The following is a 20,061-nucleotide window of genomic DNA, read 5'->3' on the forward strand; positions in this document are numbered from 1 at the left end:
ACAAAGCCCAGGTTTGTCTAACTCCAAACCTCTGCACAATTGCCTTCAGAACTATAAATTAATCTGTTATTTGCTATTTTTTTTAACTAGCTCAAAGAGGTAAAATGAAAGTAAAACCGTCTCAATTAATTTTCTTAATCCTAAATATCTCACTTGGCCCAGCCGAGGCCCATACTAGGCTTATGTCTACTGGCCAGAGGCAGGAGTAAAATTGTCCTCTAACAGAGGTCTCCCTGTAGTTATGGCAGTGGAATCTTCCATTTGGACCAAGCTAAGCATCTAAATCATGGTCATAAGCAACCCAGTTATGAGCAACGTGTTTTAGGAATTACTGTGAAAAATGGCATCAGTTAGTGGTGCTTTAACAGTTATTACATCACAGTAGTGGTAAATCAAGCATACAGGCCATTGTGGGGTTCTGAAGTCCTTAGGCAAATATTTGTATAGCTGGTTTTTAAAATCCTCAGTGGACTGCTGAGTCTGCAGTACAAGCTCTTACTTACTCCAGCATTTAGCAATGTTGTGACAACGTTTTTGCCCGGGAGGCCTTGAATGGTCGTTCCTTTTCCTGTAGTCTTTTGCACAACAATCACATTGGGCTTGGAAGTCATTGGGATTGTAGTGATTTTGGTAGTCGTTCCTTAGAGAAGGGGGGAGAAAAGGAGGCCTGAGTTAAGGACTAGTGATATTTGGTTATTTCTGTTTATGTTGTACACAATTAACACACGTAGTCCGTGTCATCCCGAGATGACATGAAGGCTGTCATGAGGATGAAAATGAAGGCTCGGAACAATAAGCACAAGTTGTCCTAAAATGAGAGAGTGTTAAGAATTGACTTTTACAGCGGTCATCTTTTTGGAATTTGAAAACCTACACACCAAAATCAGAATCTAAAAATATCACTGTCATTTTCCCCATCAATATTCCTCCCCTAACTAGTTAACTGAAATCTAAATCTGTATTCTTTGACAAATACTTCCCCAAACCCAGTATTATATCTATTTTTGACTGGTGTGATGGGAAAACTCTTCTAAAAGAATATAAAGAGAGAGGTAAATACTTATCAAAATACTTATCAAAATTCACGTAACATTAGACTCTTGAGAAAATTTATGAGAATAAGCCATTTATATTTGTGTGATCAAAAAAAATAAACACTCAAAGACCAAGTCACAGATTAAACATGTGCTCTTGTTATCTGCAGCACTCTGAAGAGTCTGAGGATGATATCCCAATGTGTATATTTATACAAAAAAATTTATATTTTCAACAATTAAGATCTATTTCATAGACCTATATCTACTGAGCCAAACATATTATCATGCCCTCTTCCCCACATCCTTCCACAATCTGCTTCTCTTATACCTATCAAATTTGTACCCTATATTCTTCTGACTGGCATGGCTGGAAATCCTGGTACAAATCTTGCCTTGTCTTCCCTGTATCACCCAAGAAAACAAAAGCCCCTTGCGCTCCACACTCTATCTTTTTGTATCACTAATTCCTCAGTGCTTAGCACATACTGTATGGCAATTACTCAGTAATAGTTGTTCAGTCGAGTATGTGAATGAACTCAATCTGTCACCAACACATGTTTTCTTTCAAAATGTTATTGATGTTGACTCAATAGACCCTCATCTCTTTTAGTTTCCCATATTTTCTCCCTATTGCAAGTTTCATACAAATAGATCTGAAGCTCCTGTTATATCAAACATCCTGAAAAAAATTTTTTTGTCATGTCAAGAACCCAATACATTGGTCAAATTGGTCAAAAACCTTCCTAGGGCAACTGGCTGGCTCAGCCGGCAGAGCAGGTGACTCTTGATCTCAGGGGGTATAAATTCAAGCTCCACGCTGGGTATAGAGATTACTCAAAAAAGCGAAAAGCAAAAAGCCTTCCTAATCCCTATTTTATCTAGTTCTAACTTTCCCTCTTAGGTTTCAAAATCCTGTATGAACTGACCCCTAATCTAAAAATTTGATCTTATTTGTTCCAACTCTTACCCTACAATACATGCCACACACTAGTATAACAAGTAACTTCTTCACTATGGCTTCCTATTATCTGTCACACAGAGCTCAAATTCCTCTAATGTTTCCAGGTTCTGTCAGACTTTAATTTGCAGGATTATCCAATATATACCTCTCCTTCAGTATGTTTGTTTCCACATTGATCCTTGAGCGTATGAGTCGCAATGCTACCTCTGTGTCTGTGATTTCCTCTGCCCATGAAAACAGGCAAGTCACATTGTTCTTCTATAGGCTTGCACGTCATTTATCAAATGACTAAGCACATAACAGGTACTCATTAAAAACATGACTGATTAATATGTTCCCAAGAAGAAAAGTTAAACAAAATTTTATTCTTTTCTACTGGAAAAATTTAGCATTCCTTACTAGAGTTTTAGTAATGAGACTGCACCAAGAATAAGAATATTCTAGTCAATTTTTGGCAATTTTATTACTTCATATATCATTTTAATATATTTGCCATCATCTGATGTCTTGTCAGTCCAAAGCAACAGTCAGGTTACATAAAAACGCACTTTTATCCACACACTAGCTTCACAAATGTTTTTCCCTGTATCTGTAGTTTCTGAACAGTAAGCTGTTAAGAGCCACAAAAACCACACTGCCCATTATTCACATCTATCAACTTCAACTCTTAATTAACTCCAATCCCTCATACATGATTGATTGTGATGACTCCTTCAATAATACAGCCTCATTAAATACTCGGTTAATAAGGGGTGCCTGGGTGGCTCAGTCAGTTAAGCATCTGACTCCAGCTCGGGCCATGATTTCACATTTTGTGGTTTCGAGCCCCTCTGTGCTGACAGCTCAGAGCTTGGAGCCTGCTTCGGATTCCATGTCTCCCTCTCTCTCTGTCCCTCCCCTGCTTGCACTGTCTCTCTTTCTCTCTCAAAACTAAATAAAGATTAAAAAAAAAAAAAAAATATATATATATATATATATATATATATTTGGTTAATAAAAGAAAGGGTTTTTAGAAAGTAAGCATTAAAAACTATCTCAAGAAGTGCCCCTGGGTGGCTCAGTTGGTTAAGCATCCAACTTCAGCCTAGGTCATGATCTCTCAGTTCCCAGGTTTGAGCCTCGCATCAAGATCTGTGCTGACAGCTCAGAGCCTGGAGCCTGCTTCAGATTCTATGTCTCCCTCTCTCTCCACCCCGCCTCCACTCATGCTCTGTCTCTGTCTCTCTCAAAAATAAATAAACTTGGAAAAAAAAAAAAAAGCTATCTCAAGGAAACGTTAGCCAAGCTTTAACCAAAGTACAAGGACCACTTTTTTGGCAAAACTTGCTTAACAAGTGAATTACATTTGTATCTAAGTCACCATCTAATCCTTTCCATTGCAGGGATCTATCAATTTATGAGACAGTTGCAAACCAAGTTTACCAGCTTTAACAAAATGAGGGGGGAGGATGTTAGAAAACAGAAGAAAAAGGCATAACATAAGGAAAAGCAAATACAGTGTCATTTTAAAATGGAAAAGTTTATAACTAGAATTATCAAGTTATAAAAATCTAAAGTTCCAGTGAGCATATTTCTATATTTCAATTGATAACTATGTTGTAGTTATTCATTTTTTTAAAAAGGTCTTCCTCTACACTTTCACAGTAGTCCAACTACAGTTCTCACATCACAACAGAATGTACAAAAATTCATTTGTTTAGCATTCCATAGGGCAGAGAATGCATCTCATGTGCATCCCCTATGTATCACAGCACCCGGCCCAGAATTTGGCTCATAGACTATCAGAGAACCCACTGTCTATACAGTCTCCACATAAAGACTTAAGATACAATGGGTGCAAATTACTCTTAAGTCACATTTGGATCATGGACTATGATACTGGATGCGTTCCAGGGATTTCTACTTAAAAATACAATTCCTGTAAAAATGTGAGCAGTATGGTAGGATCGCTTAAAGAAACTAATTTAATGGCCCAGATTTTACTATTCAGAGATTTTTTTACATCACCCTGACAATCTGGTCTCCTGGGTAATGGTTTATGTTGCTTTGCTCAAAGAATGAGCAAATGAACGAACGAATGCAAAAGATATATAAACACTAGCTCCTTGCCTGAACATTGTACTAAAGATCAAAAGAAGAATAAAAATCAAGTCTTGCCATTGCCAAAGGTTCTCATAATGTCCTTAGAGTCAAGGACTCAATGTCCTAATGAGTTCATCTCCAAAGGATCCAATCTTCTACATAAAATAGGCATGGTTCCTTTACCAACCAACCCTCAACAAAACTCACAAAAAAACTTACGTATCTGAAAAGCCTATCTATATTTACACATAAGTATCTGAAATGAAGGAGTTAAATAACTGAAAAAAATAGTTCATATCTTCCATTTAATTGCTTATTCTGATGAAAAGAAAAACTTGACCTTTCTAGAAAGCACTCTGGAAGCATGACCTTGCTTTCCAGAGGAAAGGAAGTAAGGACTTCACATAATAATTTATGTATAATGATGCTCATCGCAGGATTATTTATAATGACAAAAAAATTAGAAGCAATCTAAAACATTCAACAATGAGAAAATGGCTAAATATGGTGCATCAGATAAGGAAACCCTGTGTAGCCATTAAGTGGGGGCAGAGGAGGTGTCAAGATCCATTTAAAAGAATAGGAAAATAATCCTATCCCATGAAAAAAAGGCAAAAGCTGATTATATTAGATCTCAATATAATTTTAAAAACATATATATGACATATATACACACATTTATAACCAAAATAAATGAATAGAAAAAGGAATGAACAGAAATATATACACTTATATTTTAACATATTTCTCTGGATGGTAAAAATTGTGGGTTTTTAATTTTCTTTGTATCTTTCTGTATTTTCCAATTACCCACAATGAGAGGAAAGTATCATTTTTTCTTTTTAAAGCCTTCTATTCTTACAGGTAGATGTCTGGGTATATTTTAAGAAAACCATTTCATTTTTGTTCAGGGGGTAGGGGAGTGGGGTAGGCATAGATTCTAGAATCCAGCCTTTAATTATGAATTATCTAAACTCATCCAACTAGGTTTACCAGCTTACTAAGAATAGACAAGCAGGGACTGAAAACTACTATGAACTAACCTGTAATCCCACAATCATGGAATAACAAAATATTATAAAATAAGAGAACTATCTTTACAAAGAATATTGCTATGTAACATAAGGATCAGTTTAGAGCAGTCAGAAATGAGAAATTCCTTAAAATAAAAGGGTCAAACAGTGAAGCAGAGACAGACACAAAACAAGCTCGATGCAATGAACAGCACTGTTTGAACTGTGTGCCAAGTATATCTTATGGTGCAGAAAAGTTTAAGAACTCTTCTCATGTATACCCAATGTACTTGAAATACCAACTAACCAGGAGGTGCTTAATATTTACATGCAAATGTGGATAAAATGTATACATGTACAGGGTATACATCTCACCACCTCTCTAGGAAAATGTGCTTTCTTATGCTGCTCTAACCTGGTACAAAAGCCGCTAAATCCTAAAGAAGGTCTGAAAACAGCAGCCTCATGATATCTAGACATTCCTTCAAGCTGTAAGGTTATTATGAATTCATGTATGAGTAAAGAAAAACCATTACGGTCATAAAAAGTTACACACCAATGAAAAATGATCACTTTTTGAAAAATGTTTTAGAGAATGTGCTCTATACCATTTAAGATACTGTCATAATAAATCATAATTTGAATTTTCACTGTATTATTTAAAAAATCCTCTTAAAGCTAGAGTATGATTCTTTCCCTACTGGTTTCACCCTCCTCAGTTTGGCAAACGTTGGATTTTCTCACTTACACTAAAAAATAGAGCCAAAATTAGCAGCTTTAAATATAGTGCGTTACGCCAATACCATGCCCTGCTTTGTTTTTGTGGCTTTTTTTCTTTTTTTCACTCCCTCAATTATCAGCAATATCGTATACTGCCAGGAACGTCAATCCCTTCACTTTAAATTGTTAGAACAACTCACCTGGGGCATACAAAATATGGCTAGTCTACAAAAATGGCAGACAAAGTCCACAGGGCTTACTTGATGAGAGATTATTTACATCATTTTAATTAAAAAATAATAATGAAAACAGATGCTATGTTAACATTCTACTTCAGAGTCTACAACCCAAATATTCCAGGAATTAATGAGCTGATAAAAACCAGGTAAGGTTTCTGAATACTAATAAATATTAGCTTTCACTATCTGGGTAAATTGTTTTTTAAAAGTAAACTATCAATATAATGGTGAAAAGAAAAGCATTGAAATATTTTTATTTTTAATAAGCTAAAGTGACATTAGTAATTGAAATGATGAGATATGGTTCCCTCAAACATATTTAGATGAATAAACCCTAGTTCTTTCGTCCACTATGTAGCTTGTGTGGTCTTGAAGAGGTCAATTTCCTCTCTCTAAACTTAAAATCTGTCTGTATCTGTAAAGTGCAGGTGAAACCAACTTTTCGGATTTATCAGTTTGGAAAGGAGTGACAAATGGGAGAACACTTTGTAAATGAAAAATCACTATGCAAATGCAAATCATAGTATTTCTATTCTGATTGAAAAAAATTAAATGTTCTTTCTGTTTTAAAACTATCAAAAGCTTAATGTATGAAGATTTAATATTAGAAATAAAAACTATACTTAAACACTAAACATCACGACTAAAAACACAGCTCCAGATTTCTAAGCAGAAAACTGAGATCAGACAGAATCCTTGAACAGTAAAATATGGTTTTTCCTCTTACTGTTACCTATACCTTCAACATATTGCAGATATACCTACCAGAAACTATATTACTGCTAATTATCTTGCCCCCCAAGGTAGCTAATGATTTGGGTACTACTGTAATGATGCTACCACTGGTAGTTTTCACATAGGTTGCAGCTCCTGGGGTTGCAGCCATCCGACCTATGGATGGGCTCACTGTTGGCCGGGTATAGGTTGCCTGTGTGCCTATAAAAAGGGAAAAGCCAAAAGAAAAACTTGTCATTACTTATAGAAGAATGACAATTTACACAGTTTAACTATAATTCAATGTAATCTATATTGCTTTAACTTGAAAATGGAATTTCAAGGTGTCAAGACATTAAGTAACAATTTATAGCCAATTTTCAATGCACATAGCAGGAACTACAGCCAAGTCAATTTGAATTAACTTTACACATAAAATTTTGTGATGTGTCGCATCAAATTACTAACCCCAAGAAAAAATATAACTAACTCTATTCCTTTCTTCCACTACCCTTCTTCCACTAGTTTTATGCCAAAAGAAACTTAAATTTAATCATCTTTCCTGCCAGAGCGTTTTAGATATTTCTGTTATAGATTTTAAGGTCTCTGCATCTGTTTCATACTGTCTCAGTGCCAAACCCAATGTCAGCACTCAGCAAATAAGGCAGTATTGTTTGCTTAAAATTTTATAAACTTTTACTATTTTGTACTCTGCTACTCTCTAAATATATTTCCATCTTTTAAAGAGTTATTCCATCATTTTACTAGAGATTAAAGTTCAAGCTGCCAAGAGTTGCCAGGAATATTTCTTTTAGTCTAAAAAGTTCACTATTTACATATTTCCTCAACTTTAACTGACCCATTAGAGTATTTTTCTTCATGTCTCTCAAAGGATTTTACACTCTTTCCCACTATTCCAAGGACTTTTTTCTTTTCCCAAACAGGAATTAAAAACTAACCAGATGAGCCCATTGTAGTTTCCTACAAATACAGTAACTCAGAACTACTATTCCTAAGCAAAGAACTACTAGTCTGGGGGAGAATGAAGATGACTGAGATTAACATCTTCAACAGAAAAGAAGTTTCATAATAATGGTCATTGTGATAACCATTCTCAACAAACCCCACCCCACAAAAATGCTTTTTAGCAAGACATTTAAAAATTTTTAAATACAATCACTACCCAAAAAAGGCGGAGGGGAAGAATGTTAGGTAGAATTAGTTTAAATTCCTTATAAACATACATCTGCATCCAAAAAAAAAATCTAGTGCAAAGTAAACATGCTACAAATGTAAGGTGAATCAGTTGAATTATAATGATAACAAAAAATTTTCCATTTAAGCTTTTGCTCTAAAAATAGGAATACTTTTTCTAACGTAGATACAAAGGCATAGACAGACACATTATTATTTTTCACTACCTTTCGCTAATGGGAAGAATCATACATATATAACACTACTATCTTTATACCAAATGGGAAAAAGTTTTGGGGGAAGTATGATAAATGTAATGCAAGAATAGTGTTTTTTAAGCCAAGGCTTTGTAGAGACAGCAAGTAGAATCGTTGTTGGGATGAGGGGGGAGTGGGTGGAGGGGAGATGGAGAGTTACTGTTCAATGGGTAGTTTCAGTTTGGGAAGATGAAAAGGTTCTGGAGGCAGATGGTGAGGATGGTTACAAAATAATGTGAATGCAATGAATGCCAATGAACCATTCATTTAGAATGGTAAATCTCATGCATGTTCTCTATATACCACAATTTAAAAAAAAAGCACATCTGAGAGTCAAACAGATCTGACTCAGTTCAAATCCCAGATCTGCCTTTTATTGGCTGTGTGACTTTGGGCAAGTTTCTTAACATAAGTCTGTTTTGCTGCTAAAAGTGGAGATATTAAAGTCTAAGGGAAATGAAGTGTAATGTCTATACAAACCTTTACCTCCTGGCCCATAAATGGTATCTTTATAAACTTGAGACAGATACCATTTTACACTCATTAGATTCTATCATCTAAATATTGGCTCTTCGTAAAAAAATCTGGTAAGAGTTACACAAATTTAAAATAACAGTAATGACTAATTCTAATGTAAATTAATAGTAATTACTATTGAGCACTCTGCTGGGGACTTTACATCCCTGATTTCCTCTCATTCTTATAATAACCTATGGTACAGGTATTGTTGTCCCATTTAAATAGACCACGGAAAAGATTACAGGGATTAGTAACCTGCTCAAGAACACAAAGGATGGTACTATCTAAAATGTCCTACACTGTCACTTCCTTGGGCATAGCCTGGTTGCTCCCATATCTGAGCAACACGGCATCTTGTGCTTCTCTCAGTCTGAGCAATGTTTACTACATGGCAATGTAACAGACTCAACTTCTTAAGAGTAAGTGAGATCCTTGTGGGCTAGGAGACCATGTTTCCATTCCCTCAACAAATCCTGACTAAACACATACTCCAAGACCAGCTCTCTCTATATACGGTGAATTAAACAGAGATGGTCCCTTATCATGGATCTTATGGTCTAATTAAGTAAACAAATCAACAAACAAGTAGTGAAGTACTTAGAAACTGTAGAATGTGCTATAAAGGAAAAGAACAGAGGACCATGACAATAATAAGAGAGAGCTAATTTTCATTGGGGGGAAAAGGGGAGTCAAGAAAAGCTCTTAAAGAATGGTCTCATTATCTCTATATCCCCAGTGTAGCACATTGTTGCCACAAAGAAATTACTCAAAGAACGTATGATGAATGAATGGACTAATGCTCAAGCAAACTTACCAGTAGGAGTGGTTACCAGTTTAGTTGTCATAATTGCACCATTACTGCTAACCACCATAATAGGGGAATTGCTACTGGTGGGCAGAGTTGCTGTCACTGGCTTAGGTAAGATTTTACTTGGCTGTACTTGTTGTGTGATGATTTTAACACCTTTGAAAGAAGAAAGGGAAGTCTCAGTACAATTATTTTCAAAAACATATTCCTTATACCAACCCAAGAGGGCAGCAGTTACACACAGTCACTCAGTCTTGCTGAAAGAGAAGCTTTTTCCATAATGATGAAACTCTCAATTTGTATTCCTCAAATTCCCATCTTTCCTAATTTCTCATTCAAGAATATAATTAAGGTATTATAGAAGCTATTAACAACTTCTTTAAAAAAAAAAGTTTTTCCTTTTGTCTATGATTATGTCATATAAAGAGCTTTCAAACCCAATTAGTGTAGTGATGTGGATTTTTTTACACTTTTCAAATTGTTATTTAAATGTTATAATTGTTACATTCACTTTCCAAATGTAAAATACCCATTGAAAAGAAATCTTTCAAAAACAATAAAATAAAAAATAAAATGAATCTCTCATGCAAACTACAAATTTAAGTACAAATAACTGTTTGAGGAAATTCTGGTAACACTTTTCCCCTGCTAAACTTCATTGAAATAATCTACATAACAGTGTATTGCACTGGCAAATAAAAATTATATTACTTTATGGATGGTGATTGAGACATTAGAAAGCAAACAAATCTGTTCATTTAACAACCTTAAATAATTTTAAATTTCTTGTAGTCAATTAAGAAGTTAAAATTATGACACCTAGGAATAACTGGGGGCAAATTATTTAGTCTCTGTAACTCAATTTTTTCATCTATAAAGACAATATCACTATATAAATCAAAATTATAAAGTGCCTAATACATAGCAAGAATTCAATAAACTATTATTATTGTAGAGATACAGAAACTATTATTTATTATAATAAATCATAACCAGTGAAGTTGCATGGAAAAAATTTTTTATAGTATTACCCTATAAGTGAATTACAATAATGCTTAGGACACATAAAAAGAAGCCCCCCAAAATAACAGAAAAAACACAATGGAATCATTAGAGATTACATGGCTTAGTCCTATGTAAATAAGTTGAAAATTTAGATCAAACAGATAATTTTCTAGAAAAATATTGTTTATCAAAATGGACCTCAGAAAAGACAAGTATCTAAACAGACAAATTTCCTTAAAATAAATTTTTAGGAACTCCTTCCCCTTCACCACTAAATAGCAGGAGGCCCAGACAATTTCACAAGACAATTCTACAGTCCTGTAAAAAGAAGGTAATTACAATGTATTTAAAACCATTCCTCTTCAAAGTTCTCATCCTCAGGAAAAAAAAAAAAAAATTAGATGTTAACTCAATTTGTTGGGATAATATTTTATAATATATACATATATCAAATCATTACATTGTACACCTAAAACTAGATTAGCTCTGCTAATCTGCTCACCTAATGGAACCAGTAAAATGATAACCAATGAAAAGCTCTGGAAACAGTCCCAAGGACAAAAGAAGAAACATCTATTCAACATGTAGAAAAATTCAGTAAGAAAGGAGAGATCTGTGGTTTTTAAACCAAGATCTGTTCCTTGTTACCCACTATGAGTGAGGCAAAGACTCCTCTCCAGAGGAGAGAACCTGACTTGCCTTGACTGCAGAACACAAAGTTTCCTTTCACTGAAGCTCCCTGTTGGAAGGCTTTCTTCTGAGGAGCAGCAGGACTTCAGCTTACCTCATCCTGGCCCCAGGTACATATTGCTAAGTCCCAGGCAAGTGATGTCAAGAGATGGGCATTCCCTTCTTCTGACAATCCCCCAATTTGTGGAACAAAGGCTATACCTTGGATACAATGCCACTGAGAAAACTGGAGTCCTGATCACAATTGCCCTGCCTTGTGAGGTGGTGGTTCCACCAGCAGGAGAAGCAAGCCAAGAGGATAACAGGCTCCTGCCCAGCCTCCCACTCTTGCCTTCATTGAGTGCTCAGCTTCTAGAGCAGGGGTGTCATTCAGAGAGAGGCTTGCCAATGACCTTATTACCCCCAGAGCTCCAGAGCTATCTGAGGGTAGAAACAGGTAATTAACAGTTTGTAATCTCTTCCCAAAGGAACTGATTTCATTTGCAATAGAGCATGGAGAAGTTCAAGCTCTCGAGAACTGTGGAGGATGTGATGAAAGGCAACTGGAAGAAGATTTCTGAATTTAATAAAAATACAACCTAGATAATAGGCCAGACAGCTTATAGGAGAGAACTGAGACATAAATAAGCTGAGAGGAACCCTCCTATGGTCAGAACAAATACTAAAAGTAGACCCTCGGAACTATTCCTTCAAAGAAGCCACAATCAGGAGTGCCTGGGTGGCTCAGTTGGTTGAGCGGCTAATTCTTGATTTCAGCTCAGGTCATGATCTCACGATTCATGAGATCAAGCCCCTCACTGGTCTCTGTGCTGAGCATGGATTCTGTTTGGGATTCTCTCCCTCTCTCCCTCTCTCTCAATGACCCCCCCCCCCCGCCTTGTGCACTTTCTCTCTCTCCCTCAAAATAAACATTAAACAACAAAAAAACAAACAAGAATCCAATAATCAGCAAAGCTATCTTTCAGAAATGCAGTCAAAATAAAGTCTTTACCAGATAAACAAAAATGGAGAGAATTTGTTGCCAGCAACAGTGTGTTGCCTTACAACAGATTCTAAAGGAAGTTCCTTATAAAAAGGAGGAAAAAGAAACAAAACAATGATGTCCACTCTTGAAAGCTATTTTACTAGAGGCTCTAATGAGGGAAATTAAGAAGAAAAAGAAATACAAGGCATCCAGACTGTAACAGCAGCAATCATCTCTATGTAGATGACATGATCGTTTATATAGCAAATCCTAAGAAATTTACCTACAACTATTAGAACTAAATAATGAGTTCAGCAAAGGTGCAGGATATCAAATCAACAGAAAAATCAGTTGCATTTATATAAATTACCAATGAACAATCCAAAAAATGAAATTAACAATTCCATTTACAATAGCTTAAAAAAAATGCTTAGGAATAATTTTAACAAAAGAAGTGCCAAGTTTATACTCTAGAAACCACACAACATTGTTGAAATAAAGAAGGTCTAAATAAATGGGAAAACATCTCGTGTCCATGGATCAAAAGATTTAACACATCATTAAGATGGTAATACTCTTAAACTGACCTATACATTCAATGCAATCCCTATCAGAATCTCATTGGACTTCTTTATAGAAACTGATAAGCTGAATTCCAAAATTCACGTGGAATTATAAGGGACCCAAATAGTCAAAACTTTTGGGTTTTGTTCTATTAAAAAATAGAACAAAATAATAGTAGTGACACTTCCTGGTTTCAAAACTTATTACAAATCAATAGTAACCAAAACAGTGTGACTGGCATACGCAAAGACATACAAATTAATGGAACAGAATTGAAAGTACAGAAAAAACCTACACAGTGGTCAACTGATTTTCAAATGGGTGCAAGAACCATTCAATGGGGGCGGGAAATGGTCTTTTCAACAAATGGTACTGGAACAAATGGATAGCCATATGCTAAAGAATGAAAATGGGAGGCTTACATCATAACAAAATTGACTCAAAATGGATCAAAGACCTAAAGTTAAGAGGTTAAACTATCAAACACTTAGAAAAAGATACAGAGATAAATCTTTATGATCAAAGGTTTGGTAAAAGATTCTTAAATACGACACCAAAAGCACAAACAACATTAAAAATAAAGTGGGCCTCACCAAAACTAAAAACTCGTGCTTCAGGGACCCCTGAGTGGCTCAGTTGGTTAAGCGTCCAACTTCAGCTCAGGTCATGATCTCACAGCTCCTGAGTTGGAACCCTGTGTCGCGCTCTGTGCTGACAGCTCAGAGCCTGGAGCCTGCTTCAGATTCTGTGTCTCCCTCTCTCTCTGACCCTCTCCTGCTCATGCTCTGTCTCTCTCAAAAATAAATAAACATTTAAACAAATTTTTTGTAAATACTTAAAAAAAGGGGTGCCTGGGTGGCTCAGTCGGTTGGGCGTCCAACTTCGGCTCAGGTTATGATCTCGCAGTCTGTGAGTTTGAGCCCCGCGTCGGGCTCTGTGCTGACAGCTGACAGCTTAGAGCCTGGAGCCTGCTTCAGATTCTGTGTCCGTCTCTCTCTGCCCCTCCCCCGCTCTCACTGTGTGTCTCTCTCTCAAAAATAAAAACATAAAAAGAAAATTTTTAAATACTTAAAGAACTTGTACTTCATAGGGCAATCATCAAGGAAGTGAAAAGACAACAAAAAACAATGGCAGGAAATATTTGCAAATCATATATATAACAAGGGTTTAATATCTAATATATATAAACTGAAAAAAAACTCTTTACAACTCAATGATAAAAAGACAAATAACTCAATTTAAAAGTGGGTAAAGAGGGGCGCCTGGATGGCTCTGCTGGTTGAGTGTCTGACTCTTGATTTCAGCTCAGGTCATGATCTCAAGGTTTGTGGGATGAAGCCCTCTGTCAGGCTCTGTGCTGACAATGTGGAGCCTGGTTGGGATTTTCTCTCTCGCTCTCTCTTACCCATCCCTAACATGCGCACACACGTTTTCTCTCTCTCTCAAAATACATAAACATTAAAAAAAAAAAAAAAGTGGGCAAAGGATGTAAATCTTTCTTTCTTTCTTTCCTCCCTTCCTTCCATTTTCTTTCTTTTTTCTTTCTTTCTTTCCTTCCTTCCTTCAAGGAGGATAAAGGGCCAATATGCACAGGAAAAGATGCCTGACATTATTAGTCATCAAAGAAATGCGAATCAAAACCACAATGAAATACCACTTCACACAAATTAAGAGGGCTAGAATCTTAAAGTCAGAGAATAACAAGTATTGGAAAGGATGCAGAGAAATTGAAACCCTCATACACTAATGGTGGAAATGTAAAATGGTGTAGTCATTTTGGGAAACAGTCTGTAGCTTCTCAAACAATTATACATAGAGTTACCATACAACCGGGCAATCCCTCTCCAAGGTATATACAGAAGAGAATTGAATACCTAAAAACTTATACACGAATGTTTTCCACAGAATTATTCTTAACAGCCAACAAGCGGAAAAAATCCAAATGTATATCGATGGACAAATGGATAAACAAAACGGGAAATATTATTTGGCCATAAAAAGGAATGAAGTACTAATACATGTGTGAATCTTGAAAACATTGTTAAGTGAAAGAAACCAGTCACACGAGGCCACATATTATAGGAGACCATTTATATGAAAATCTAGAATACAGAAATCTAGAGTTAGTAGATTAGTGGTTGTTTAGAGCTGGAGAGGTTGCCTTAGGGAGTAATGAATGATAGCTAAAGGTTACAGAGTTTCTTTTCGAAGTGATGAAACTGTTCTAAAATCAACTGTAGTGATGGTCACACATATCTTTGACTATACTAAAATACCTTACTCTGAATGGGTTATTTCAATGGTATGTGAATTATATCTCAATAAAGCTGCTTTTAAAAATTCCAGAATATTTTTAAAAAAGGAAAACATTATCATTCTTTCTTGAAAACACACATAACATTAAACTAAAGCCTAATAAAGACTGAACGCAAAAATAAAACTAGAGACCAACTTCCCAAGACTAACAATACATTGTATTATTAATACCTCATACTAGGATAAATTCCAAAATATTTAAATATGAAAAATGTGACCTGTGACTAAAAATCTAGAAGCGGTAAAGATTACACAGATAAACTCAACTATATAGAAACAAAAAAGATCTACACAGAAGTCCCCACAAATAAAGTCAACAGACAGACAAACTTGGAAGAAAATCTCTGCAAGTCATGAAACACACAAAAGTCTTGCTAATTACCCTAATAAAATTCCCAGAAATTGATGAGAAAAATACCACAGTAGTGGTATGAATGAATGAATACAGACTGTACACAAAAACATATAAATAGTTGAAACATACAGTTGTTCAAATTCATGCTCGATATGAGAAATGAAAATAAAACAACACTGAGAAGATGAAATACTTAAGTATAAAACAAAACACGTACAAAATTTGTACTGTACTGTAAAACACTGATGAAAGAAGTGAAAGAAGACCTAAAGAAATGGAGAGACACACTGTTCATGAACTGGACAACTCAACACGATTTCAATTCTTACCAAACTGATCTACAGGTTTAATGGAATTTCTAGGAAAATCCCAGTAAGGTTTTAGTACACACAGGAACATTTAATCTTAAATTTATATAGCAAGGCAATAAAACTAGCATAGCTAGAATAATTTTGAAATAGAAAGATAAAGTGGAAGAAATCACTCTATATACGTTACAGCTTACTATATAGCTATAGTAAGAGAGATAAACACAAAGATCAATGGAACAAATGGAGTACCTAGAAATAAACCTACACATATGCCAAACTGATTTCTAACAAAGACGCTTTGCAAAACAAGAGTTTTGAGAGCCTTTTCAACAAAAGGTGCTAAAGCAATTATACCCACAGGCAAAAAAAATAACCTCATCTAAACCCCACACTTTATACAAAAATTAACTCAAAATAGATCATGATTTAAATATAAAAAATAAAACTATGTGACTCTTAGAGAAAAAAATAGAAAAATGTTAAAACCTAGAACTAGGCAAAGTTCTTTGAGTTGATACCAAAAACATAATCCATAAAAGGAAAAATTAACAAACTGGACTGAATCAAAATCTATTATGAGTGAACAACCCAGAGCTATTATTGGGATTTTGTTAATAACACATTCCTCCTATAACTATGTTGGTTAGATTTCTTAAAGCAGTCATGGCATAAGACTCCACAACTGAGGAACTGAAGACTCACGGGGAAAATAGGGTTAAAAGACTAAGGTTTGAGTCACTCTAGAAAAGCTTTTATATTAAAAGCATTTTTACATGAAGTAAGAGAATCCAAACAACATAATATATAATATCTTACAGCTTTTATTAGCCATACTAGATTTTGTATAATTAACCATACCTTGCTCCCCAGAAATTTTTTAGTATCTCCCACCACTCCTATTCAAAGAGATGATTACAAATTCACTTTTGGGATAAGATAAGCATTACCCTGATACCAAAACCAGGCAAAGACACCAGAAAAAAAATTCTGATGAACATGGATGCAAAAATCCTCAATAAAATACTAGCAAACTGAATCCAACAATACATTAAAAAAGTCATTCACCACCATCAAGTGGGATTTATTCCCTGGGATGCCAGAGTAATTCAACATTCGCAAATCAATGTGATACATCACATCAATAAGAGAAAGGATAAGAACCATATAATCATCTCAAAGATGCAGAAAAAGCACACCATCCATTCATGATAAAAGCCCTCAGCATAATAAAGGCCATTATGTGAAAAACCCACAGCGAACATCATCCTCAGTGGGGAAAAACTGAAAGCTTTCCCTGTAAGGTCAGGAACAAGACAAGGATGTCCACTCTTCCCACTTTTATTCAACATAATACTGGAAGCCGTAGCCACAGCAATTAGACAACAAAAAGAAATAAAAGGTATCTAAATCGGTAAGAAAGAAGTCAAACTTTCATTATGTACAGATGACATGACCCTCTGAAAAACTGCACCAAAACAACAGCTAGAACTGATAAACAAATTCAGTACAGTCACAGGATACAAAATCAGTTTATAAAAATCTGTTGCATTTCTAAATACCAATAATGAAGCTGCAGAAAAAGAAATTAACAGAACAATCTCATTTATAATTTCACCAAAAACAGTAAGATAACTAGCAACAAACCTACCCAAAGAGGTGAAAGACCTATACTCTGAAAACATAAAACACTGATGAAAGAAACTGAAGACACAAAGAAATGAAAAGACGTTCCATGCTCATGGATTGAAAGAACAAATATTGCTAAAATGTCTTTACTACTCATAGCAATCTGCACATTTAATGCAATCCCTATCAAAATACCAACAGCATTTTTCACAGAACTAGAACAATCCTAAAATTTGTATAGAACCACAAAAGATTCCTAATAGCCAAAGTAGTCTTGAAAAGGAAAAAAAGCAAAGCCAGAGGCTTCACAATGAATTCATAACTCAAGTTATATTACAAAACTGTAGTTATCAAAACAGTATAGTACTGGCACAATAGAGACACATAGATCAATGGAACAGAATAGAAAACTCCAAAATAAACCAACAATTATATGGCCAATCAATCTTTGCAAAGAAGGAAAGAATATCCAATGGGAAAAAAGTCTCTTCCACAAATGGTATTGGGAAAACTGGACAGGAACATGCAAAAGAATAAAACTGGACCACATTCTTAAATCATACACAAAAATAAACTGAAACAAATTGAGGACCTAAATGTGACAACTGAAACCATAAAAATCCTAGAAGGGAACATAGGCAGCAACTTCTTTGACATCAGCTATAGCAACTTTTTTCTAGATAGGTCTCCTGAGGCAACGGAAACAAAAGCAAAAATAAACTTGGGGACTACATCAAATTAAAAAGCTTCTGCACAGTGAAGGAAACAACAAAACTAAAAGGCGGCCTACAGAATGAGAGAAGATATTTGCAAATGACATATCTGATAAAGGGTTAATATCCAAAATATATAAAGAAGTTCTAAAACTCAGTACCCAAAAATCAAATAACCCAATTAAAAAATGGGCAGAAGACATGAACACTTCTCCAAAGATATCCAGACAGCCAACAGACACATGAAAAGATGCTCATCGTCACTTATCATCAGGGAAATGAAATATCTCCTCACTACAATGAGGTATCACCTCATGCCTGTCAGAATGGTTAAACTAAAAACGCAAGAAACACCAACTGTTGGTGAGGATGTGGAAAAAAGAACTTTTGTGCACTACTGGTAGGAATGCAAACTGGTGCAGCCACTGTGGAAAACAATATGCGAGTTCCTCAAAAAATTTAAAAAAGAACTAAAAAATTAAAAGAAGAAAATAAAAAAAAAGAACCCTAGGGTCTAGTAATCACACTATTGGGGGTTTTTAACCAAAGAATACGAAATCCTAACTGTAAAAGGATACATGTACTCCCTCCCATGTTTACTGCAGTATTATTTTCCATAACTGTGGAAGCAGCCCAAGTATCCACTGATACATGAATGGATGAAGGAAGTGTACAAACACACACACACACACACACACACACACACACACACAGGAATATTATCCAGCCATAAAGAAGAATGAACTCTTGCATTTACAACATGGATGGAGCTAGAAAATATAATGCTAAACAAAATAAGTTAGTCGGAGAAAGATAAATGCTGTATGATTTCACTGAAATGTGAAATTTAAGAAACAAATCAATAAAGGGAAAAAGACAAACTAAGAAACAGAGTGTTCATTATAGAGAACAAACTGATGGTTACCACAGCGGAGGGAGGGTAGGTGGATGGGTTAAATAGATGTTGGAGATTAAAGAGTACACTTGCTGTGATAAGCACTGGGTGATGTATGGAACTGTAGAATCACCATATTATAGACCTGAAACTAATATTACACTGTATGCTAACTAACTGGAGTTAAAATAAAAACTTAAAGAGGGCACCTGGGTGGCTCAGTTAAGCGTCTGACTCTTGATTTCAGCTCAGGTCATGACATTGTTGTTCATGAGATTGAGCCCCTTGTCGGGCTCTATGCTGACAGTGAGGAAACTGCTTGGGATTCTCTCTCTCCCTCTCTCTGTGCCTCTCCCTGCTATCTCTTTTTCTCTCTCTCTCAGAATAAATAAATACACTTTAAAATAAAAAAAAAACATAAAACCTCTTTAAAAATAATAAAAACTTAAAAAAAAAGAAATCCCGCCACTTGCAACAACATGGATGGACTTTGAGGGCATTATGCTAAGTGAAATAAGACACAGAAAGACACACACTGCATGATCTTACTTATATGTAGAATCTTTTTAAAAAAATGGATTCATACCTATAAAGAATATTGGTGATTGCCAGAGGCAGGGGGTGGAAAGTTGGCCAAAATGTAGTCAAAAGGTCTAAGCTTCCAGTTATAAGGTAAATAAATCCTGAGGATGTAACATACCATATGGTGACTGTAGTTAACAATACTATAGTTACTGCAGTAACTATACCGTAGTAACTGTACTGTATTTGAAAGTTGCTTAGAGAATAAATCTTAAAAGTTCTCATCACAAGAAAAAAATGCGTAACTATGTTTGATAATGGATGTTAACTAAATTCATTGTAATCACTTTGAAATATATAAATAAATCATTATGTTGTATATCTATAAGTAATACAATGTTATATGTCAATTATATCTCAAAAACTAATAATAAAATATTCCCATCAAAAACCAAAACAAAGCTGAAAATGTTGGCATCTTCCAAATGCTTCTTCTACCACCAAATAAAGTCCAGATTCATTAGAGGGAAAAAAACCATCCACTTTCATTTCTTAA

General features: G+C 35.1%; 1 protein-coding gene across 28 annotated transcripts in view; it reads right to left on the bottom strand.

Annotated features, from left to right (window-relative positions):
* Positions 1-20,061, bottom strand: part of EMSY (EMSY transcriptional repressor, BRCA2 interacting) — an 87,693-nt gene that overhangs the window by 25,826 nt on the left and 41,806 nt on the right. For 23 of the 28 annotated variants that reach the window (XM_043580186.1, XM_043580175.1, XM_043580170.1 and 20 more), the window contains 3 exons: positions 9,551-9,700; positions 6,818-6,988; positions 504-640 (listed from right to left, as the gene is read on the bottom strand). In XM_043580186.1, coding sequence (XP_043436121.1) covers positions 504-640; positions 6,818-6,988; positions 9,551-9,700 — 458 coding nt within the window. The remainder of the gene's footprint in view (positions 1-503; positions 641-6,817; positions 6,989-9,550; positions 9,701-20,061) is intronic. The other 5 variants (XM_043580183.1, XM_043580182.1, XM_043580190.1 and 2 more) reach the window with 1 other exon arrangement.

Source organism: Prionailurus bengalensis, chromosome D1, assembly GCF_016509475.1.
Source record: "Prionailurus bengalensis isolate Pbe53 chromosome D1, Fcat_Pben_1.1_paternal_pri, whole genome shotgun sequence".
NCBI classification, from domain to species: Eukaryota; Metazoa; Chordata; class Mammalia; order Carnivora; family Felidae; genus Prionailurus; species Prionailurus bengalensis.